Source organism: Scyliorhinus torazame, chromosome 1 (assembly GCF_047496885.1).
Source record: "Scyliorhinus torazame isolate Kashiwa2021f chromosome 1, sScyTor2.1, whole genome shotgun sequence".
NCBI lineage: Eukaryota > Metazoa > Chordata > Chondrichthyes > Carcharhiniformes > Scyliorhinidae > Scyliorhinus > Scyliorhinus torazame.
This window is the reverse complement of record NC_092707.1, coordinates 31,061,710-31,088,507: the sequence shown is the minus strand read 5'-3', so window position 1 is coordinate 31,088,507 and position 26,798 is coordinate 31,061,710. Positions and strand designations below refer to the sequence as shown.

The 26,798-nt window shown below is 59.0% G+C and overlaps 1 protein-coding gene across 1 annotated transcript in view; it reads right to left on the bottom strand.

Moving 5' to 3' along the window:
- The window catches only part of coro1cb (coronin, actin binding protein, 1Cb), a 323,977-nt gene extending 298,221 nt beyond the window's left edge, over nt 1–25,756 (bottom strand). The window contains exon 1 of the mRNA XM_072482289.1: nt 23,465–25,756. Coding sequence (XP_072338390.1) covers nt 23,465–25,598 — 2,134 coding nt within the window. The 5' untranslated portion in view covers nt 25,599–25,756. The remainder of the gene's footprint in view (nt 1–23,464) is intronic.
- Between the last annotated feature and the right edge of the window lie 1,042 nt (nt 25,757–26,798).

Sequence of the window (26,798 nt, the reverse complement as noted above, 5' to 3'; positions counted from 1 at the left end):
ACCCCCATCTTCACCACAAACATCCCCCACCCGCACCAAAACCCCCCCATCCTCACCAGCAAATCGGCCCCATCCTCACCACAACCCCCCCCATCCTTACCACAAACACCCCCATCCTCACCAAAGCCCCCCCCATCCTCACCAGGAAACCCCCCCATCCTCACCACAAACCCCCCCCCATCCTCACCACAAACCCCCCATCCTCACCAAAGCCCCCCCATCCTCACCAAAGCCCCCCCATCCTCACCAGGAAACCCCCCCATCCTCACCACAACCCCCCCCCATCCTCACCAGCAACTTTCCCCCCCCCTCATCCTGACGACAAACCGCACCCATGCTCAAAAGCTAACCCCTCTCATTCTGACCAGCAAACCCCGCCACCTTCACCAGCAAACCCCCCCATCCAGCAACCCCCCTCCTCATCAGCAAACCCCCCCCCCTCCTCATCAGCAAACCCCCCCCCAATCCTCACCAAAATCCCCCCATCCTCACCACAACCCCCCCATCCTCACCTCAAACCACCCCATCCTCACCACAACACGCCCCCCCCATCCTCAGCAGCTAACCCCCCATCCTCACAACAACCCCCCATCCCCATCAGCAAACCCCTCCCATCCTCACCAGTAAACCCCCCCATCCTCACAAGAAACCCCCACTCCTCACCACAAACCCCCCCATCTTCACCAGTAAATCCCCCCCCATCCTCACCACAAACCTCCCCCATCCTCACCACAAACCCCCCCCATCCTCACCAGCAGACCCCTCTCATCCTCATCAGCAAACCCCCCCATCCTCACGAGCAACCCCCCATCCTCATCAGCAAACCCCCCCATCCTCACGAGCAACCCCCCATCCTCATCAGCAAACCCCCCCATCCTCACCACAAACCCCCCATCCTCACCAGAAAGCCCCCCCCTCCTCACCACAAACGCCCCCCTCCTCATCAGCAAACCCCCCCCATCCTCACCAAAGCCCCCCCCCATCCTCACCACAAACCCCCCCATCCTCACCAAAGCCCCCCCATCCTCACCAGGAAACCCCCCCATCCTCACCACAAACCCCTCCCATCCTCACCACAAACCCCCCCCATCCGCACCACAAACCCCCCCATCCTCACCACAAACCCCCCCCATCCTCACCAGCAGACCCCTCCCATCCTCTCCAGAAAACCCCCCCCATCCTCACCAAAACCCCCCCATCCTCATCAGCAAACCCCCCCATCCTCACCAAAACCCCCCCATCCTCACGAGCAACCCCCCCATCCTCACGAGCAACCCCCCCATCCTCATCAGCAAACCCCCCCATCCTCACCACAAACCCCCCCATCCTCACCACAAACGCCCCCCTCCTCATCAGCAAACCCCCCCCATCCTCACCAAAGCCCCCCCCCCATCCTCACCACAAACCCCCCCATCCTCACCAAAGCCCCCCCATCCTCACCACAAACCCCCCCATCCTCACCAAAGCCCCCCCATCCTCACCAGGAAACCCCCCCATCCTCACCACAAACCCCCCCCATCCTCACCACAAACCCCCCCCATCCTCACCACAAACCCCCCCCATCCTCACCACAAACCCCCCCCATCCTCACCAGCAAACCCCCCCCATCCTCACCAGGAAACCCCTCCCATCCTCACCACAAACCCCCCCCATCCTCACCACAAACCCCCCCCATCCTCACCACAAACCCCCCCCATCCTCACCAGCAAACCCCCCCCATCCTCACCAGGAAACCCCTCCCATCCTCACCACAAACCCCCCCCATCCTCACCACAAACCCCTCCCATCCTCACCACAAACCCCTCCCATCCTCACCACAAACCCCTCCCATCCTCACCACAAACCCCCCCCATCCTCACCACAAACCCCTCCCATCCTCACCACAAACCCCTCAATCCTCACCACAAACCCCCCCATCCTCACCACAAACCCCCCCCATCCTCACCACAATCCCCCCCCATCCTCACCACAACCCCCCATCTTCACCAGAAAACCCCTCCACCCTCAACAGGAAACCCACCATCCAGCAACCCTCCCTCCTCATCAGCAAACCCCCCCCCATCCTCAACAAAACCCCCCCATCCTCACCACAACCCCCCCATCCTCACCACAAACCCACCCCATCCTCACCAGCAAACCCCCCCCCATCCTCACCATAAGCCCCCCATCCTCACCACAACCCCCTCCATCCTCACCACAACCCCCCCATCCTCACCACAACCCCCTCCATCCTCACCACAACCCCCCCAATCCTCAACAGCAAACCCGCCCCCCATCCTCAACAGTAAACCCCCCCATCCTCACCACAACCCCCCCATCCTCACAACAACCGCCCCCATCCTCACCACAAACATCCCCCACGTTCACCAAAACCCCCCCATCCTCACCAGCAAACCCCCCCCATCCTCATCATAAACCCCCCCATCCTCACCAGCAAGCCCCCCACCGTCACCAGCAAACCCCCCATCCAGCAACCCCCCTCCTCATCAGCAACCCCCCCCATCCTCTCCACAACCACCCCATCCTCACCACAACCCACCCCCATCTTCACCACAAACCCCTCCATCCTCACCAAACCCCCCATCCTCGCCAGCAACCCCCCCCATCCTCACCAGCAACCCCCCCATCCTCACCAGAAAACCCCTCCATCCTCACCACAACCCACCCCCATCTTCACCACAAACATCCCCCACCCGCACCAAAACCCCCCCATCCTCACCAGCAAATCGGCCCCATCCTCACCACAACCCCCCCCATCCTTACCACAAACACCCCCATCCTCACCAAAGCCCCCCCCATCCTCACCAGGAAACCCCCCCATCCTCACCACAAACCCCCCCCATCCTCACCACAAACCCCCCCATCCTCACCACAAACCCCCCCATTCTCACCAAAGCCCCCGCCATCCTCACCACAAACCCCCCCATCCTCACCACAAACCAACCCGATCCTCACCACAAACCCCCCCATTCTCACCACAAACCCCCCATCCTCACCAAAGCCCCCCCCATCCTCACCAGGAAACCCCCCCATCCTCACCACAAACCCCCCCCATCCTCACCACAAACCCCCCCCATCCTCACCACAAACCCCCCCCATCCTCACCACAAACCCCCCCCATCCTCACCAGCAAACCCCCCCCATCCTCACCAGGAAACCCCTCCCATCCTCACCACAAACCCCCCCCATCCTCACCACAAACCCCCCCCATCCTCACCACAAACCCCCCCCATCCTCACCACAAACCCCCCCCATCCTCACCAGCAAACCCCCCCCATCCTCACCAGGAAACCCCTCCCATCCTCACCACAAACCCCCCCCATCCTCACCACAAACCCCTCCCATCCTCACCACAAACCCCTCCCATCCTCACCACAAACCCCTCAATCCTCACCACAAACCCCCCCATCCTCACCACAATCCCCCCCCATCCTCACCACAACCCCCCATCTTCACCAGAACACCCCTCCACCCTCAACAGGAAACCCACCATCCAGCAACCCTCCCTCCTCATCAGCAAACCCCCCCCCCATCCACAACAAAACCCCCCCATCCTCACCACAACCCCCCCATCCTCACCACAAACCCCCCCCATCCTCACCAGCAAACCCCCCCCCATCCTCACCATAAGCCCCCCATCCTCACCACAACCCCCCCCATCCTCACCACAAACCCCCCCATTCTCACCAAAGCCCCCGCCATCCTCACCACAAACCCCCCCATCCTCACCACAAACCAACCCGATCCTCACCACAAACCCCCCCATTCTCACCACAAACCCCCCATCCTCACCAAAGCCCCCCCCATCCTCACCAGGAAACCCCCCCATCCTCACCACAAACCCCCCCCATCCTCACCACAAACCCCCCCCATCCTCACCACAAACCCCCCCCATCCTCACCACAAACCCCCCCCATCCTCACCAGCAAACCCCCCCCATCCTCACCAGGAAACCCCTCCCATCCTCACCACAAACCCCCCCCATCCTCACCACAAACCCCCCCCATCCTCACCACAAACCCCCCCCATCCTCACCACAAACCCCCCCCATCCTCACCAGCAAACCCCCCCCATCCTCACCAGGAAACCCCTCCCATCCTCACCACAAACCCCCCCCATCCTCACCACAAACCCCTCCCATCCTCACCACAAACCCCTCCCATCCTCACCACAAACCCCTCAATCCTCACCACAAACCCCCCCATCCTCACCACAATCCCCCCCCATCCTCACCACAACCCCCCATCTTCACCAGAACACCCCTCCACCCTCAACAGGAAACCCACCATCCAGCAACCCTCCCTCCTCATCAGCAAACCCCCCCCCCATCCACAACAAAACCCCCCCATCCTCACCACAACCCCCCCATCCTCACCACAAACCCCCCCCATCCTCACCAGCAAACCCCCCCCCATCCTCACCATAAGCCCCCCATCCTCACCACAACCCCCTCCATCCTCACCACAACCCCCCCAATCCTCAACAGCAAACCCGCCCCCCATCCTCAACAGTAAACCCCCCCATCCTCACAAGCAACCCCCCCATCCTCATCACAAATCCCACCCATCCTCACCACAACCCCCCCATCCTCACAACAACCGCCCCCATCCTCACCACAAACATCCCCCACGTTCACCAAAACCCCCCCATCCTCACCAGCAAACCCCCCCCATCCTCATCATAAACCCCCCCATCCTCACCAGCAAGCCCCCCACCGTCACCAGCAAACCCCCCATCCAGCAACCCCCCTCCTCATCAGCAACCCCCCCCATCCTCTCCACAACCACCCCATCCTCACCACAACCCACCCCCATCTTCACCACAAACCCCTCCATCCTCACCAAACCCCCCATCCTCGCCAGCAACCCCCCCCATCCTCACCAGCAACCCCCCCATCCTCACCAGAAAACCCCTCCATCCTCACCACAACCCACCCCCATCTTCACCACAAACATCCCCCACCCGCACCAAAACCCCCCCATCCTCACCAGCAAATCGGCCCCATCCTCACCACAGCCCCCCCCATCCTTACCACAAACACCCCCATCCTCACCAAAGCCCCCCCATCCTCACCAGGAAACCCCCCCATCCTCACCTCAAACCACCCCATCCTCACCTCAAACCACCCCATCCTCACCACAACACGCCCCCCCCATCCTCAGCAGCTAACCCCCCATCCTCACAACAACCCCCCATCCCCATCAGCAAACCCCTCCCATCCTCACCAGTAAACCCCCCCATCCTCACAAGAAACCCCCACTCCTCACCACAAACCCCCCCATCTTCACCAGTAAATCCCCCCCCATCCTCACCACAAACCTCCCCCATCCTCACCACAAACCCCCCCCATCCTCACCAGCAGACCCCTCTCATCCTCATCAGCAAACCCCCCCATCCTCACGAGCAACCCCCCATCCTCATCAGCAAACCCCCCCATCCTCACGAGCAACCCCCCATCCTCATCAGCAAACCCCCCCATCCTCACCACAAACCCCCCATCCTCACCAGAAAGCCCCCCCCTCCTCACCACAAACGCCCCCCTCCTCATCAGCAAACCCCCCCCATCCTCACCAAAGCCCCCCCCCATCCTCACCACAAACCCCCCCATCCTCACCAAAGCCCCCCCATCCTCACCAGGAAACCCCCCCATCCTCACCACAAACCCCTCCCATCCTCACCACAAACCCCCCCCATCCGCACCACAAACCCCCCCATCCTCACCACAAACCCCCCCCATCCTCACCAGCAGACCCCTCCCATCCTCTCCAGAAAACCCCCCCCATCCTCACCAAAACCCCCCCATCCTCATCAGCAAACCCCCCCATCCTCACCAAAACCCCCCCATCCTCACGAGCAACCCCCCCATCCTCACGAGCAACCCCCCCATCCTCATCAGCAAACCCCCCCATCCGCACCACAAACCCCCCCATCCTCACCACAAACGCCCCCCTCCTCATCAGCAAACCCCCCCCATCCTCACCAAAGCCCCCCCCCATCCTCACCACAAACCCCCCCATCCTCACCAAAGCCCCCCCATCCTCACCACAAACCCCCCCATCCTCACCAAAGCCCCCCCATCCTCACCAGGAAACCCCCCCATCCTCACCACAAACCCCCCCCATCCTCACCACAAACCCCCCCCATCCTCACCACAAACCCCCCCCATCCTCACCACAAACCCCCCCCATCCTCACCAGCAAACCCCCCCCATCCTCACCAGGAAACCCCTCCCATCCTCACCACAAACCCCCCCCATCCTCACCACAAACCCCCCCCATCCTCACCACAAACCCCCCCCATCCTCACCAGCAAACCCCCCCCATCCTCACCAGGAAACCCCTCCCATCCTCACCACAAACCGCCCCCATCCTCACCACAAACCCCTCCCATCCGCACCACAAACCCCTCCCATCCTCACCACAAACCCCTCCCATCCTCACCACAAACCCCTCCCATCCTCACCACAAACCCCCCCCATCCTCACCACAAACCCCTCCCATCCTCACCACAAACCCCTCAATCCTCACCACAAACCCCCCCATCCTCACCACAAACCCCCCCCATCCTCACCACAATCCCCCCCCATCCTCACCACAACCCCCCATCTTCACCAGAAAACCCCTCCACCCTCAACAGGAAACCCACCATCCAGCAACCCTCCCTCCTCATCAGCAAACCCCCCCCCATCCTCAACAAAACCCCCCCATCCTCACCACAACCCCCCCATCCTCACCACAAACCCCCCCCCATCCTCACCAGCAAACCCCCCCCCATCCTCACCATAAGCCCCCCATCCTCACCACAACCCCCTCCATCCTCACCACAACCCCCCCATCCTCACCACAACCCCCTCCATCCTCACCACAACCCCCCCAATCCTCAACAGCAAACCCGCCCCCCATCCTCAACAGTAAACCCCCCCATCCTCACCACAACCCCCCCATCTGCACAACAACCGCCCCCATCCTCACCACAAACATCCCCCACGTTCACCAAAACCCCCCCATCCTCACCAGCAAACCCCCCCCATCCTCATCATAAACCCCCCCATCCTCACCAGCAAGCCCCCCACCGTCACCAGCAAACCCCCCATCCAGCAACCCCCCTCCTCATCAGCAACCCCCCCCATCCTCTCCACAACCACCCCATCCTCACCACAACCCACCCCCATCTTCACCACAAACCCCTCCATCCTCACCAAACCCCCCATCCTCGCCAGCAACCCCCACCCATCCTCACCAGCAACCCCCTCATCCTCACCAGAAAACCCCTCCATCCTCACCACAACCCACCCCCATCTTCACCACAAACATCCCCCACCCGCACCAAAACCCCCCCATCCTCACCAGCAAATCGGCCCCATCCTCACCACAGCCCCCCCCATCCTTACCACAAACACCCCCATCCTCACCAAAGCCCCCCCCATCCTCACCAGGAAACCCCCCCATCCTCACCACAAACCCCCCCCATCCTCACCACAAACCCCCCCATCCTCACCACAAACCCCCCCATTCTCACCAAAGCCCCCGCCATCCTCACCACAAACCCCCCCATCCTCACCACAAACCAACCCGATCCTCACCACAAACCCCCCCATTCTCACCACAAACCCCCCATCCTCACCAAAGCCCCCCCCATCCTCACCAGGAAACCCCCCCATCCTCACCACAAACCCCCCCCATCCTCACCACAAACCCCCCCCATCCTCACCACAAACCCCCCCCATCCTCACCACAAACCCCCCCCATCCTCACCAGCAAACCCCCCCCATCCTCACCAGGAAACCCCTCCCATCCTCACCACAAACCCCCCCCATCCTCACCACAAACCCCCCCCATCCTCACCACAAACCCCCCCCATCCTCACCACAAACCCCCCCCATCCTCACCAGCAAACCCCCCCCATCCTCACCAGGAAACCCCTCCCATCCTCACCACAAACCCCCCCCATCCTCACCACAAACCCCCCCCATCCTCACCACAAACCCCTCCCATCCTCACCACAAACCCCTCAATCCTCACCACAAACCCCCCCATCCTCACCACAATCCCCCCCCATCCTCACCACAACCCCCCATCTTCACCAGAACACCCCTCCACCCTCAACAGGAAACCCACCATCCAGCAACCCTCCCTCCTCATCAGCAAACCCCCCCCCATCCACAACAAAACCCCCCCATCCTCACCACAACCCCCCCATCCTCACCACAAACCCCCCCCATTCTCACCAGCAAACCCCCCCCCATCCTCACCATAAGCCCCCCATCCTCACCACAACCCCCTCCATCCTCACCACAACCCCCCCAATCCTCAACAGCAAACACGCCCCCCATCCTCAACAGTAAACCCCCCCATCCTCACAAGCAACCCCCCCATCCTCATCACAAATCCCACCCATCCTCACCACAACCCCCCCATCCTCACAACAACCGCCCCCATCCTCACCACAAACATCCCCCACGTTCACCAAAACCCCCCCATCCTCACCAGCAAACCCCCCCCATCCTCATCATAAACCCCCCCATCCTCACCAGCAAGCCCCCCACCGTCACCAGCAAACCCCCCATCCAGCAACCCCCCTCCTCATCAGCAACCCCCCCCATCCTCTCCACAACCACCCCATCCTCACCACAACCCACCCCCATCTTCACCACAAACCCCTCCATCCTCACCAAACCCCCCATCCTCGCCAGCAACCCCCCCCATCCTCACCAGCAACCCCCCCATCCTCACCAGAAAACCCCTCCATCCTCACCACAACCCACCCCCATCTTCACCACAAACATCCCCCACCCGCACCAAAACCCCCCCATCCTCACCAGCAAATCGGCCCCATCCTCACCACAGCCCCCCCCATCCTTACCACAAACACCCCCATCCTCACCAAAGCCCCCCCCATCCTCACCAGGAAACCCCCCCATCCTCACCACAACCCCCCCATCCTCACCACAAACACCCCCATCCTCACCAAAGCCCCCCCCATCCTCACCAGGAAACCCCCCCATCCTCACCACAAACCCCCCCCATCCTTACCACAAACACCCCCATCCTCACCAAAGCCCCCCCCATCCTCACCAGGAAACCCCCCCATCCTCACCACAAACCCCCCCCATCCTCACCACAAACCCCCCCATCCTCACCACAAACCCCCCCATTCTCACCAAAGCCCCCGCCATCCTCACCACAAACCCCCCCATCCTCACCACAAACCCCCCATCCTCACCAAAGCCCCCCCCATCCTCACCACAACCCCCCCATCCTCACCACAAACCCCCCCATCCTCACCAGTAACCCCCCCTCCTCATCAGCAAACCCCCCCATCCTCACCACAACCCCCCCATCCTCACCAGTAACCCCCCTCCTCATCAGCAAACCCCCCCCATCCTCACCAGAACCCCCCCCATCCTCACCAAAGCCCCCCCATCCTCACCACAAACCCCCCCATCCTCACCACAACCCCCCCATCCTCACCAGTAACCCCCCCTCCTCATCAGCAAACCCCCCCCATCCTCACCAGAACCCCCCCATCCTTACCAAAGCCCCCCATCCTCACCACAAACCCCTCCATCCTCACCAAAGCCCCCCCATCCTCACCACAAACCCCCCCATCCTCACCAGTAACCCCCCCCATCCTCATCAGCAAACCCCCCCCATCCTCACCAAAGCCCCCCCATCCTCACCACAAACCCCCCCATCCTCACCAAAGCCCCCCCATCCTCACCACAACCCCCCCCATCCTCATCAGCAAACCCCCCCCATCCTCACCAAAGCCCCCCCATCCTCACCACAAACCCCCCCATCCTCACCAAAGCCCCCCCATCCTCACCAGGAAACCCCCCCCCATCCTCACCAAAGCCCCCCCATCCTCACCAGGAAACCCCCCCCCATCCTCACCAAAGCCCCCCCATCCTCACCACAAACCCCCCCATCCTCACCAAAGCCCCCCCATCCTCATCAGCAACCCCCCCCATCCTCACCACAAACCCCCCCATCCTCACCAGTGACCCCCCCTCCTCATCAGCAAACCCCCCCATCCTCACCAAAGCCCCCCCATCCTCACCAAAGCCCCCCCATCCTCACCAGGAAACCCCCCCATCCTCACCAGCAACTTCCCCCCCCCCTCATCCTGACGACAAACCCCACCCATGCTCAAAAGCTAACCCCTCTCATTCTGACCAGCAAACCCCCCCATCCTCAACACAAACCCCCCCCATCCTCACCAGAAACCCCGCCACCTTCACCAGCAAACCCCCCCCATCCAGCAACCCCCCTCCTCATCAGCAAACCCCCCCCCTCCTCATCAGCAAACCCCCCCCCAATCCTCACCAAAATCCCCCCATCCTCACCACAACCCCCCCATCCTCACCTCAAACCACCCCATCCTCACCACAACACGCCCCCCCATCCTCACCAAAATCCCCCCATCCTCACCACAAACCCCCCATCCTCACCAGAAACCCCCCCCATCCTCACCACAAACCTCCCCCCATCCTCACCAGCAAACCACCCATCCTCACCACAACCCCCATCCTCACCAGCAAACCCCCCATCCTCACCACAACCCCCATCCTCACCACAACCCCCCCATCCTCACCACAAACACCCCCATCCTCACCAGCAGACCCCTCCCATCCTCTCCAGAAAACCCCTCTCATCCTCATCAGCAAACCCCCATCCTCACCAAATCCCCCCCATCCTCACCAAAACCCCCCCATCCTCACGAGCAACCCCCCCATCCTCACCAAAAACCCCCCCTCCTCATCAGCAAACCCCCCCATCCTCACCAAAACCCCCCCATCCTCACGAGCAACCCCCCCATCCTCATCAGCAAATCCCCCCATCCTCACGAGCAACCCCCCCATCCTCATCAGCAAATCCCCCATCCTCACCACAAACCCCCCATCCTCACCAGAAAGCCCCCCCCTCCTCACCACAAACGCCCCCCTCCTCATCAGCAACCCCCCCCATCCTCACCAAAGCCCCCCCATCCTCACCAAAGCCCCCCCCATCCTCACCACAAACCCCCCCATCCTCACCACAAACCCCCATCCTCACCACAAACCCCCCCATCCTCACCACAACCCCCCCCATCCTCATCACAACCCCCCCCATCCTCACCACAAACCCCCCCATCCTCACCACAAACCCCCATCCTCACCACAAACCCCCCCATCCTCACCACAAACCCCCCCATCCTCACCACAACCACCCCCCATCATCATCACAAACCCCCCCATCCTCACCACAACCCCCCCCATCCTCACCACAACCCCCCCATCCTCACCACAAACCCCCCCATCCTCACCAAAGCCCCCCCATCCTCACCAGGAAACCCCCCCATCCTCAACACAAACCCCCCCATCCTCACCACAACCCCCCCATCCTCACCACAACCCCCCCATCCTCACCAGTAAACCCCCCCATCCTCACCACAACCCCCCCATCCTCACCAGCAACTTCCCCCCCCTCATCCTGACGACAAACCCCACCCATGCTCAAATGCTAACCCCTCTCATTCTGACCAGCAAACCCCCCCATCCTCACCAGAAACCCCGCCACCTTCACCAGCAAACCCCCCCACCCAGCAACCCCCCCCATCCAGCAACCCCCCCCTCCTCATCAGCAAACCCCCCCCATCCTCACCAAAATCCCCCCATCCTCACCACAACACCCCCCATCCTCATCAGCAAACGCCCCCATCCTCACCACAAACCCCCCCCATCCTCATCAGCAAATCCCCCCATCCTCACCAAAACTCCCCCATCCTCACCTCAAACCCACCCATCCTCATCAACAAACCCCTCCCATCCTCACCAGTAAACCCCGCCATCCTCACAAGAAACCCCCACTCCTCACCACAAACCCCCCCATCCTCACCACAAACCCCCCCATCTTCACCAGTAAATCCCCCCCCATCCTCACCAGAAACCCCCCCCATCCTCACCACAAACCCCCCATCCTCACCAGCAAACCCCTCCCATCCTCTCCACAACCCCCCCATCCTCACCACAACCCCCCCATCCTCATCAGCAACCCCCCCTCCTCACCACAAACCCCCCCCTCCTCATCAGCAAACCCCCCCCATCCTCTCCACAACCCCCCCATCCTCACCACAACCCCCCCATCCTCATCAGCAACCCCCCCTCCTCACCACAAACGCCCCCCTCCTCTTCAGCAAACCCCCCCCATCCTCACCAAAGCCCCCCCCCATCCTCACCAAAGCCCCCCCCCATCCTCACCAAAGCCCCCCCATCCTCACCAAAGTCCCCCCATCCTCACCACAAAACCCCCCATCCTCACCAAAGCCCCCCCCATCCTCACCAGGAAACCCCCCCATCCTCACCACAAACCCCCCCATCCTGACCACAAACCCCCCCATCCTCACCACAAACCCCCCCATCCTCACCACAATCCCCCCTATTCTCACCAGCAAACCCCCCCCATCCTCTCCACAACCCCCCCCATCCTCACCACCAAACCCCCCCATCCTCACCACAAACCCCCCCATCCTCATCAGCAACCCCCCCCCATCCTCACCACAAACCCCCCCATCCTCACCACAAACCCCCCCATCCTCACCACAACCCCCCCATCCTCACCACAAACCCCCCCATCCTCACCACAACCCCCCCATCCTCACCACAAACCCACCCGATCCTCACCACAACCCCCCCATCCTCACCAGCAACTTTCCCCCCCCCTCATCCTGACGACAAACCCCACCCATGCTCAAAAGCTAACCCCTCTCATTCTGACCAGCAAACCCCCCCATCCTCAACACAAACCCCCCCCCATCCTCACCAGAAACCCCGCCACCTTCACCAGCAAACCCCCCCATCCAGCAACCCCCCTCCTCATCAGCAACCCCCCCCCAATCCTCACCAAAATCCCCCAATCCTCACCAGAAACCCCCCCATCTTCACCAGTAAATCCCCCCCCATCCTCACCAGAAACCCCCCCATCCTCACCACAACCCCCCCATCCTCACCACAACCCCCCCCATCCTCACCAGCAGACCCCTCCCATCCTCTCCAGAAAACCCCTCTCATCCTCACCAGCAAACCCCCATCCTCACCAAATCCCCCCCATCCTCACCAAAACCCCCCCATCCTCACGAGCAACCCCCCATCCTCATCAGCAACCCCCCCCCATCCTCACCACAACCCCCCCCATCCTCACCACAAACCCCCCCATCCTCACCACAAACGCCCCCCTCCTCATCAGCAAACCCCCCCATCCTCACGAGCAACCCCCCATCCTCACCACAAACATCCCCCATCCTCACCAAAGCCCCCCATCCTCACCACAAACCCCCCCATCCTCACCACAAACCCCCCCATCCTCACCAAAGCCCCCCCCATCCTCACCAAGAAACCCCCCCATCCTCACCACAAACCCCCCCCCCATCCTCACCACAAACCCACCCGATCCTCATCACAAACCCCCCCCCCATCCTCACCACAAACCCTCCCCATCCTCACCACAATCCCCCCTATTCTCACAAGCAAAGGCCCCATCCTCTCCACAACCCCCCCCCATCCTCACCAGCAAAACCCCCCATCCTCACCAGCAAACCCCCCCCATCCTCACCATAAACCCCCCCATCCTCACCATAAACCCCCCCTATCCTCACCACAACCCCCCATCCTCACCACAAACCCCCCCATCCTAACCACAATCTCCCCTATTCTCACAAGCAAAGGCCCCATCCTCACCATAAACCCCCCTATCCTCACCATAAACCCCCCCTATCCTCACCACAACCCCCCATCCTCACCACAACCCCCCATCCTCACCATAAACCCCCCCATCCTCACCCCCCCCCATCCTCACCAGAAACCCCCCCATCCTTACCAGAAACCCCCCTATCCTCACCACAACCCCCCATCCTCACCATAAACCCCCCCATCCTCACCACAACCCCCCATCCTCACCACCCCCCCCCATCCTCACCAGAAACCCCCCCCATCCTCACCAGTAAACCCCCCATCCTCACAAGAAACTCCCCCATCCTCATCACAAATCCCCCCCATCCTCACCACAACCCCCCAATCTCACAAGCAAAGGCCCCATCCTCACCACAACCCCCCCTTCCTCACCACTACCCCCCATCCTCACCACAACCCCCCCCATCCTCACCACAAACCCCCCATCCTCACCACAAACCAACCCGATCCTCACCACAAACCCCCCCATTCTCACCACAAACCCCCCATCCTCACCAAAGCCCCTCCCATCCTCACCACAAACCCCCCCATCCTCACCAGTAACCCCCCCCTCCTCATCAGCAAACCCCCCCCATCCTCACCACAACCCCCCCATCCTCACCAGTAACCCCCCCTCCTCATCAGCAAACCCCCCCCATCCTCACCAGAACCCCCCCATCCTTACCAAAGCCCCCCATCCTCACCACAAACCCCTCCATCCTCACCAAAGCCCCCCCATCCTCACCACAAACCCCCCATCCTCACCAAAGCCCCCCCATCCTCACCAGGAAACCCCCCCCATCCTCACCAAAGCCCCCCCATCCTCACCAGGAAACCCCCCCCATCCTCACCAAAGCCCCCCCATCCTCACCACAAACCCCCCCATCCTCACCAAAGCCCCCCCATCCTCACCACAAACCCCCCCATCCTCACCAGTGACCCCCCCTCCTCATCAGCAAACCCCCCCCATCCTCACCAAAGCCCCCCCATCCTCACCAAAGCCCCCCCATCCTCACCAGGAAACCCCCCCATCCTCACCAGCAACTTTCCCCCCCCTCATCCTGACGACAAACCCCACCCATGCTCAAAAGCTAACCCCTCTCATTCTGACCAGCAAACCCCGCCACCTTCACCAGCAAACCCCCCCATCCAGCAACCCCCCTCCTCATCAGCAAACCCCCCCCTCCTCATCAGCAAACCCCCCCCAATCCTCACCAAAATCCCCCCATCCTCACCACAACCCCCCCATCCTCACCTCAAACCACCCCATCCTCACCACAACACGCCCCCCCATCCTCAGCAGCTAACCCCCCATCCTCACCAGCAACCCCCCATCCTCACCAGAAACCCCCCCCCCCATCCTCACCACAAACCTCCCCCCATCCTCACCACAACCCCCCCATCCTCACCACAAACCCCCCATCCTCACCAGCAGACCCCTCCCATCCTCTCCAGAAAACCCCTCTCATCCTCATCAGCAAACCCCCCATCCTCACCAAATCCCCCCCATCCTCACCAAAACCCCCCCATCCTCACGAGCAACCCCCCCATCCTCATCAGCAAACCCCCCCATCCTCACCACAAACCCCCATCCTCACCAGAAAGCCCCCCCCTCCTCACCACAAACGCCCCCCTCCTCATCAGCAACCCCCCCCATCCTCACCAAAGCCCCCCCATCCTCACCAAAGCCCCCCCCATCCTCACCACAAACCCCCCCATCCTCACCACAAACCCCCATCCTCACCACAAACCCCCCCATCCTCACCACAACCCCCCCCCATCCTCATCACAACCCCCCCATCCTCACCACAAACCCCCCCATCCTCACCACAAACCCCCATCCTCACCACAAACCCCCCCCATCCTCACCACAACCCCCCCCCATCCTCATCACAACCCCCCCCATCCTCACCACAAACCCCCCCATCCTCACCACAAACCCCCATCCTCTACACAAACCCCCCCATCCTCACCACAACCCCCCCCATCCTCACCACAACCCCCCCATCCTCACCACAAACCCCCCCATCCTCACCAAAGCCCCCCCATCCTCACCAGGAAACCCCCCCATCCTCAACACAAACCCCCCCATCCTCACCACAACCCCCCCATCCTCACCACAACCCCCCCATCCTCACCAGTAAACCCCCCCATCCTCACCACAACCCCCCCATCCTCACCAGCAACTTCCCCCCCCTCATCCTGACGACAAACCCCACCCATGCTCAAATGCTAACCCCTCTCATTCTGACCAGCAAACCCCCCCATCCTCACCGGCAACCCCCCCATCCTCACCAGAAACCCCGCCACCTTCACCAGCAAACCCCCCCACCCAGCAACCCCCCCCCCTCCTCATCAGCAAACCCCCCCCATCCTCACCAAAATCCCCCCATCCTCACCACAACCCCCCCCATCCTCATCAGCAAACCCCCCCATCCTCACCACAAACCCCCCCCATCCTCATCAGCAAATCCCCCCATCCTCACCAAAACTCCCCCATCCTCACCTCAAACCCCCCCATCCTCACAACAACCCCCCATCCTCATCAACAAACCCCTCCCATCCTCACCAGTAAACCCCCCCATCCTCACAAGAAACCCCCACTCCTCACCACAAACCCCCCCATCCTCACCACAAACCCCCCCATCTTCACCAGTAAATCCCCCCCCCATCCTCACCAGAAACCCCCCCCATCCTCACCACAAACCCCCCATCCTCACCAGCAAACCCCTCCCATCCTCTCCAGAAACCCCCCCATCCTCACCACAACCCCCCCATCCTCATCAGCAACCCCCCCTCCTCACCACAAACCCCCCCTCCTCATCAGCAAACCCCCCCATCCTCTCCACAACCCCCCCATCCTCACCACAACCCCCCCATCCTCATCAGCAACCCCCCCTCCTCACCACAAACGCCCCCCTCCTCATCAGCAAACCCCCCCCATCCTCACCAAAGCCCCCCCCCCATCCTCACCAAAGCCCCCCCCATCCTCACCAAAGCCCCCCCCCATCCTCACCAAAGCCCCCCCCATCTTCACCACAAACCCCCCCATCCTCACCAAAGCCCCCCCCATCCTCACCAGGAAACCCCCCCATCCTCACCACAAACCCCCCCATCCTGACCACAAACCCCCCCATCCTCACCACAAACCCCCCCATCCTCACCACAATCCCCCCTATTCTCACCAGCAAACCCCCCCCCATCCTCTCCACAACCCCCCCCATCCTCACCACCAAACCCCCCATCCTCACCACAAACCCCCCCCATCCTCATCAGCAACCCCCCCCCATCCTCACCACAAACCCCCCCATCCTCACCACAAACCCCCCCATCCTCACCACAACCCCCCCATCCTCACCACAAACCCCCCATCCTCACCACAACCCCCCCATCCTCACCACAAACCCCCCCATCCTCACCAAAGCCCCCCCATCCTCACCAGGAAACCCCCCCCCATCCTCACCACAACCCCCCCCATCCTCACCACAAACCCCCCCCATCCTCACCACAACCCCCCCATCCTCAACACAAACCCCCCCCATCCTCACCACAACCCCCCCATCCTCACCACAAACCCACCCGATCCTCACCACAACCCCCCCATCCTCACCAGCAACTTTCCCCCCCCCCTCATCCTGACGACAAACCCCACCCATGCTCAAAAGCTAACCCCTCTCATTCTGACCAGCAAACCCCCCCATCCTCAACACAAACCCCCCCCCATCCTCACCAGAAACCCCGCCACCTTCACCAGCAAACCCCCCCATCCAGCAACCCCCCCTCCTCATCAGCAACCCCCCCCCAATCCTCACCAAAATCCCCCAATCCTCACCAGAAACCCCCCCATCTTCACCAGTAAATCCCCCCCCATCCTCACCAGAAACCCCCCCATCCTCACCACAACCCCCCCATCCTCACCACAACCCCCCCATCCTCACCAGCAGACCCCTCCCATCCTCTCCAGAAAACCCCTCTCATCCTCACCAGCAAACCCCCCATCCTCACCAAATCCCCCCCATCCTCACCACAAACCCCCCCATCCTCACCACAAACGCCCCCCTCCTCATCAGCAAACCCCCCCATCCTCACGAGCAACCCCCCATCCTCACCACAAACATCCCCCATCCTCACCAAAGCCCCCCATCCTCACCACAAACACCCCCATCCTCACCACAAACCCCCCCATCCTCACCAAAGCCCCCCCCATCCTCACCAAGAAACCCCCCCATTCTCACCACAAACCCCCCCCCCATCCTCACCACAAACACACCCGATCCTCATCACAAACCCCCCCATCCTCACAAGAAACCCTCCCCATCCTCACCACAATCCCCCCTATTCTCACAAGCAAAGGCCCCATCCTCTCCACAACCCCCCCATCCTCACCAGCAAACCCCCCCCATCCTCACCAGCAAACCCCCCCCATCCTCACCACAACCCCCCCCATCCTCACCACAACCCCCCCATCCTCACCACAAACCCCCCCATCCTCACCAAAGCCCCCCCATCCTCACCAGGAAACCCCCCCATCCTCAACACAAACCCCCCCATCCTCACCACAACCCCCCCATCCTCACCAGCAACTTCCCCCCCCTCATCCTGACGACAAACCCCACCCATGCTCAAATGCTAACCCCTCTCATTCTGACCAGCAAACCCCCCCATCCTCACCGGCAACCCCCCCATCCTCACCAGAAACCCCGCCACCTTCACCAGCAAACCCCCCCACCCAGCAACCCCCCACCCTCCTCATCAGCAAACCCCCCCCATCCTCACCAAAATCCCCCCATCCTCACCACAACCCCCCCCATCCTCATCAGCAAACCCCCCCATCCTCACCACAAACCCCCCCCATCCTCATCAGCAAATCCCCCCATCCTCACCAAAACTCCCCCATCCTCACCTCAAACCCACCCATCCTCACAACAACCCCCCATCCTCATCAACAAACCCCTCCCATCCTCACCAGTAAACCCCCCCATCCTCACAAGAAACCCCCACTCCTCACCACAAACCCCCCCATCCTCACCACAAACCCCCCCATCTTCACCAGTAAATCCCCCCCCCATCCTCACCAGAAACCCCCCCCCATCCTCACCACAAACCCCCCATCCTCACCAGCAAACCCCTCCCATCCTCTCCAGAAACCCCCCCATCCTCACCACAACCCCCCCATCCTCATCAGCAACCCCCCCTCCTCACCACAAACCCCCCCCTCCTCATCTGCAAACCCCCCCCATCCTCTCCACAACCCCCCCATCCTCACCACAACCCCCCCATCCTCATCAGCAACCCCCCCTCCTCACCACAAACGCCCCCCTCCTCATCAGCAAACCCCCCCCATCCTCACCAAAGCCCCCCCCCCATCCTCACCAAAGCCCCCCCCATCCTCACCAAAGCCCCCCCCCATCCTCACCAAAGCCCCCCCCATCCTCACCACAAACCCCCCCATCCTCACCAAAGCCCCCCCCATCCTCACCAGGAAACCCCCCCATCCTCACCACAAACCCCCCCATCCTGACCACAAACCCCCCCATCCTCACCACAAACCCCCCCATCCTCACCACAATCCCCCCTATTCTCACCAGCAAACCCCCCCCCATCCTCTCCACAACCCCCCCCATCCTCACCACCAAACCCCCCCATCCTCACCACAAACCCCCCCCATCCTCATCAGCAACCCCCCCCCATCCTCACCACAAACCCCCCCATCCTCACCACAAACCCCCCCATCCTCACCACAACCCCCCCATCCTCACCACAAACCCCCCATCCTCACCACAACCCCCCCATCCTCACCACAAACCCCCCCATCCTCACCAAAGCCCCCCCATCCTCACCAGGAAACCCCCCCCATCCTCACCACAACCCCCCCCATCCTCACCACAAACCCCCCCCATCCTCACCACAACCCCCCCATCCTCAACACAAACCCCCCCCATCCTCACCACAACCCCCCCATCCTCACCACAAACCCACCCGATCCTCACCACAACCCCCCCATCCTCACCAGCAACTTTCCCCCCCCCCTCATCCTGACGACAAACCCCACCCATGCTCAAAAGCTAACCCCTCTCATTCTGACCAGCAAACCCCCCCATCCTCAACACAAACCCCCCCCCATCCTCACCAGAAACCCCGCCACCTTCACCAGCAAACCCCCCCATCCAGCAACCCCCCCTCCTCATCAGCAACCCCCCCCCAATCCTCACCAAAATCCCCCAATCCTCACCAGAAACCCCCCCATCTTCACCAGTAAATCCCCCCCCATCCTCACCAGAAACCCCCCCATCCTCACCACAACCCCCCCATCCTCACCACAACCCCCCCATCCTCACCAGCAGACCCCTCCCATCCTCTCCAGAAAACCCCTCTCATCCTCACCAGCAAACCCCCCATCCTCACCAAATCCCCCCCATCCTCACCACAAACCCCCCCATCCTCACCACAAACGCCCCCCTCCTCATCAGCAAACCCCCCCATCCTCACGAGCAACCCCCCATCCTCACCACAAACATCCCCCATCCTCACCAAAGCCCCCCATCCTCACCACAAACCCCCCCATCCTCACCACAAACCCCCCCATCCTCACCAAAGCCCCCCCCATCCTCACCAAGAAACCCCCCCATCCTCACCACAAACCCCCCCCCCATCCTCACCACAAACCCACCCGATCCTCATCACAAACCCCCCCATCCTCACAAGAAACCCTCCCCATCCTCACCACAATCCCCCCTATTCTCACAAGCAAAGGCCCCATCCTCTCCACAACCCCCCCATCCTCACCAGCAAACCCCCCCCATCCTCACCAGCAAACCCCCCCCATCCTCACCATAAACCCCCCCATCCTCACCATAAACCCCCCCTATCCTCACCACAACCCCCCATCCTCACCACAAACCCCCCCATCCTAACCACAATCTCCCCTATTCTCACAAGCAAAGGCCCCATCCTCACCATAAACCCCCCCTATCCTCACCACAACCCCCCATCCTCACCATAAACCCCCCCTATCCTCACCACAACCCCCCATCCTCACCATAAACCCCCCCATCCTCACCACAACCCCCCATCCTCACCAGAAACCCCCCCATCCTCACCAGAAACCCCCCCATCCTCACCACAAACCCCCCATCCTCAACAGCAAACGCCCCCCCATCCTCACCAGTAAACCCCCCATCCTCACAAGAAACTCCCCCATCCTCATCACAAATCCCCCCCATCCTCACCACAACCCCCCAATCTCACAAGCAAAGGCCCCATCCTCACCACAACCCCCCCTTCCTCACCACTACCCCCCATCCTCACCACAACCCCCCCCATCCTCAGCACAACCCCCCCATCCTCACCACAACGCCCCCATCCTCACCACGATCCCCCCATCCTCACCAGAAAACCCCTCCATCCTCACCAGAAAACCCCCCATCCTCACCACAAACACCCCCATCCTCACCACAACCCACCCCCATCCTCACCACAACCCTCCCCATCCTGACCAAAACCCCTCCATCCTCACCAGCAAACCCTGCCTCCCATCCTCACCACAACACCCTCCCATCCTTACCAGAAAACCCCTCCATCCTCACCAGCAAACCCCCCCATCCTCACCAGCAAACCCCCCCCATCCTCACCAGCAAACCCCCCCCATCCTCACCAGCAAACCCCCCCATCCTCACCAGCAAACCCCCCCCATCCTCACCAGCAAACCCCCCCCCACCTGATTTCCACCAGCATCACTCCCACCCACAGCAGCATCAGCCCCCCCACCCCATCCTCACCAGCAAACCCCCGATCCCCTCCCCATCAGCATCCCCCACTCCACTCCACCCCACCCACCAACCCAGGAGGTGACAAACTGTTCTAACTGTCACATGGTTGCAGCTGCCATGCTCACCACTTGGTAACAGGCCACCTCTAGCTGGCTTAATCCCAACAGCGTCAGGATGAGGCTCTTAATTGGCCATTTAAGGGGGTCAATAGTCAGCAGGACAGGAAGTTGGACCATGGTTTTCCCCACCCAGAACGTTCTGCTGGAGAGGGAAAGGCGGTAGGGTTCCAGTCCACCACCACCCGCCAAATTAAATAACCTTCGCACCTTGAAGCTCGCCACCAGCGAGAGCAGAAAATTCCACCCAAAGTGTCCCACTTGTGGGATTTAGATTATTTCCGTGTACATTTTTGCCTTGTACTTTTTTACTTGAATCGTGCAACCAGTACTTAATCAGTAATGATACTTCTAATTGCAATACACCTGGCACATTATCTCAGACTCAGCTCAGACTTTTTGGTTTACAGGTGCAACAGGTGATTAAGAAGGCGAATGGAGTTTTGTCCTTCATTGCTAGAGGGATGGAGTTTAAGACTAGGGAGGTTATGCTGCAATTGTATAAGGTGTTAGTGAGGCCACACCTGGAGTATTGTGTTCAGTTTTGGCATCCTTACCTGAGAAAGGACGTACTGGCACTGGAGGGTGTGCAGAGGAGATTCACTAGGTTAATCCCAGAGTTAAAGGGGTTGGATTACGAGGAGAGGTTGAGTAGACTGGGACTGCACTCTTTGGAATTTAGAAGGATGCGGGAGGATCTTATAGAAACATATAAAATTATGAAGGGAATAGATAGGATAGATGCGGGCAGGTTGTTTCCACTGGCGGGTGAAAGCAGAACTAGGGGGCATAGCCTCAAAATAAGGGGAAGTAAATTTAGGACTGAGTTTAGGAGAAACTTCTTCACCCAAAGGGTTGTGAATCTATGGAATTCATTGCACTGTGAAGCAGTTGAAGCTCCTTCATTCAATGTTTTGAAGATAACGATAGATAGTTTTTTGAAGAATAAAGGGATTAAGGGTTATGGTGTTTGGGTGGGAAAGTGGAGCTGAGTCCACAAAAGATCAGCCATGATCTAATTGAATGGCGGAGCAGGCTCGAGGGGCCAGGTGGCCTACTCCTGCTCCTAGGTCTTAAGTTCTTATGACTCTGCAATTGATCAATAAAGACGCTCAATGATCAAAAAACGCAGTCATTCATCTCCTTCCTTCTCTGTGTTTTTTCCTGTACTTCACACGCTGCTTTTACAATTTTTAAATTCACTATTTAATAAACATTTCACTTTAGGGCATTCGGTTAGCTTCCCACTTGATGGGGAGGCAGACAGGGGGCGGGAGGGGGGGGTTGCGTGGGGACATGGTGGGTGATATAAATTGTCCCCATTCCTCTTCTCCCGACCCATCAGCATGCAGCCCCCTCCACTCTCCACCTTCCACAAACCCCCCTCCCACCACCAACAGAACCCCTCCCACAGGTAGGAAGGAGAGCGTTGGACAAGGATATAATTGGTCTCGGCTGTGACACAACTCCCTCCCTCAGTCAAATAGAACTTTTCTTTTTAGTCGAATAGATTTCAATGAACATTTGAAGAATGTGGCCCTGCTGAGCTACCTTACCCCTCACCTCCACAGCCCCACCCCACCCCCTGGCCACAGGTCCCTTTCCTCTGCCAAGTCCTCTACCATTTTATTTTTAGAATCTTGGTTTCAGGATGTGCAGCAATTGTCATCAGAGAACATCCCAGGCCCATGTGACACTGCATGAAAGAAATTTCCTGGATGTACACCAGACTCCCCAGTGACCGGATTATCTCTGAAAATTACTGATATCAAAACAGACTAGTAACATAGCAGTATGGCGGCAAATAATCTCCATCGGTACCCTTCCCTGATGCCAGACACGGATGCCACAAGTATTTTTTAAAAGAAAGTTACCCCGTTTCTTCTGGACATCTGCCACCTTCTCCTTTCTCTTATCCTTTTTCTCAAATGCTTTTTTGATATTAGAAACGTTAATGACCTCCAAAGGTTTTTTTTCGTTCAGGTCTTCCGCTATCTTGGACGTCTGCTTCTCTGGAATCTCAGAGTCTGCAGCCTCCACATGATGTACCAGCCACCCTTGCATTGCATCTGCATCAAGAGCAGTTTTAGTCCCAGGGTGTGAACCTATATCTCCGGGTAGGTAGACTGGGTTTTTTCCTTGCCCGACCATCACTGCGCAGGAGTCAGCCGCTCTTTCGCCTGCTTCAGGTGCACCGGTGGTTACTCCCTTCAGGTTTTGATCAAACTCAACCTCTCTGCTAATGTTGCGGGTAGACGACCCACCACTGTCAGTTTCATCACGCTCATTAACAGGTTCATTCGATGGAGATTTGCACGGTCCACTGTCCGCTGAAGTTGCGCCAACTTCCCTAACTTGCTCCTTTTGTGGGGTTTGATCAGCTTCATTGGCCTGGAGATCAAGTGCAAGGCTGTATTTCTGAATTTGTGATGTGTGATCAAATTGACTGTCTTCATTCTCATTACGGTTTACGTCCTTCACATTGAGTTTCCTCCCCTGAACACTCTGTACCATTGCATTAGATTTACTGAGTTGGCCTGCTCGCTGGGACAGATTGTCCTGTCCACTGCTGTCAGCGTTACCAGACAGACAGAGCTCTTTGATACTTGTGTCGAAGCTAGCTTCTCCACTGCAGAGAGTTTGGATCACATTTACTTCCTGCCTATCCAGTGCAACATGGTCCAATCCAGACTCACCCGCCCTTTCCAGGGGTGGGTGAGGTGAAGCACCTGTTTTGTACTGATCTGACTCGCTGGTATTCTCAGGCGCTGCATCTTGTTCCAGATCATTGCTCTGTACCCAGTCAACGTGGGAAAACGTGTTGGATTGTACTTTGGAATTGAATCTGTCTGTCTCTATGCATGATGCACTTTGGTTTAACCAGCTGCCTCCCACTTTGGCCTTCTCTGCTTGGCTGAAGTTACAACTAACACCAGGGTTCGAAGTTTGATTAGAAAGACTGACCTGTTCATTGCCCATGTCACGACTGGACATTTCATTATCCGTTTGTGCCTCCTCCCCAATGTTGGAAGCACTGGACTTCCTCTCAGAGCCATCCTCCAGTGCAACATCTCCAATCTCTTCAGCAGACATAGCTTTCTTCAGCAGAAATTCACCATCTCCTTGTTCAGTTTGATCACAGTCACGACCTTCTGGACTGTAGACGGCTGTGCTGTATTGTGGGATCAGCTTGCACACAACGGCATCTCCACAAGAAGGTGCAAGCAGATCCGATGAGTAACTTTCTTCACTGGGTTGTTGATCAGCTTTAGTGATGTATAGCTCCGTCTGAGAAAGAAAACGCTCCAGTCTTCGCTCACCTCCACCCATTGCTACCTGTTCGGTGACAGTATGCTCACCTAGACATTCCCCCATGTTATTCTGACATGAATCTCCTGTTGTGTGATCAGTTCCTTCTCCTTTGAAACTTTGCCTTGTGGCTTCCTCCTTGCTCTGTTTCACCACTGACTCAATCTGATCCTCGGGTGGACCTGCAGCCGGTTCACTTAGCACTTCTACAGCCTCCTTTTGTTCATTTACAAGAGGGTTTGGGGCAACCTCACCTTCCTGGGCGTTCTGCTCACCGGGTGCTACAAGGCCAAGGCTCTGGGCGGTCTTGCAGTCATCTTCTTTCTGTAGCCTTTGAACATTCAGTAGTTTCTCCTCAAACAATTGTTCGTCGGGTGCTGGAACTGCGTTGTTTGGATTTTTGACTTTCTCCATCTTATTGTCGTCCACCATTTCTGAGCCACCGGCATTCTGCTCAACAGCTAATGACAGGACCCTTGGACATTCCCTTTCCTGTTGTTGCCAAGCAGACTCGATTTCCACAACTCTTCTGCATGTTGGAACAAAGCGCGCAATATCCTCGCTACACTCAGCTTTCGTTTCTGCTTCCATCCCGCCATGAATAAAATCGCCTTCCTCATCCGTGTCAGCGTTTTCTAGATCCATCTCGATTTTTAGAGCAGTAGAGTCCAGTTTCCGAGCAGAATTCCCGCCCTCCATTGCCTCGACGTGAAGCTGACCCTTGACCTCCTGTTCCTGACGCTTCACTCTATGTTCAGGGAGTGAAGATTCTGGGTCGCCCTGCTTCACATCGCTGTGGAAGGCAGCAACAGGCTCCACCTTGTTCAAGCTCACTTCAACATCAGCACTTCTGGCTTGGTTATCGTCACGCCTTTCCTGCGTTTCTTCAAAGCCTTCAAAGTGTGTTATTTGTTCCATGTTAACACTTGATAAAAGGAAGAAAAAAAATTCACAAGTTATAACAGAAAGCAGAGCTAGTTTAAGAGACAACCAACCTCCACTGACTGTGCACCAGCTACTGTCCTTTTAAAGCCATGTAGTTGGGTGCTTTGCCATATAGTGTTCATCCCTTTCCTACTACGGTGATGTAATGGACTAGATTAAGCAGAAATTTCAGCAAGAGACAGCTGATTGGCTGAATTTAACCGAGTTGAGTAACACAGAATGACTTATGCCAAGAACATCCACTGCAGCAAAGAAAAACGAGCAATAAAATCCTCTCGAGATATGCACACCCTTCATGTTCCCTTTTCTCCAACCCAGCTTTTGTTTAATGCTCCTCGCCCATGAATTCTTACCAGTTTTTTAACTGCAGGTAATCCAGAAGCAGGTTTCGCAGAGAACGCACACTGAGAACAGTCAGGGCGAAGGCTCTTGCAAACTGTGATGCAGGGACACAATCTCTTATCTTGATCTCTGACCTCTGCTGGTTTACATATCCACACACACATAAAGGCTTGCATTGTAGCCCCTTCTCCTGCTCATTGGTTAAAGCCAGTATCTGTGGTCTTTGAAGAGACAGGATTTCAATTTATTTACACTAGTTGTTGGCTGTGAAATGCACTGAATCATGCGACACCGTGCATTTATTTTCAGTGCAGGAAAAGATCGGGGCGCACTTTTTTAAATGTCGCCCCGCTTTCTCAAGCCCACAGCACTGTCTACAGATGCCCCCAACACCCCAGCTTACTTGTTAGGGGGTCCTCGAGCCCCCGCCCCCCCTTATCCCACCTCATAAGGGGCAGGGCACCCCAGGGTCCGATCCCCGGCACGGGCAATCTGCTGCCCGGGCACCTTGGCACCACCAGCCTGGCACCCTGGCAGTGCCACCTGGGCAGGAGTGGCCTCTCACGAGATTTAACGGCCTCGTTGTGCCCCGAGTCGGGCACGGCGAGGATG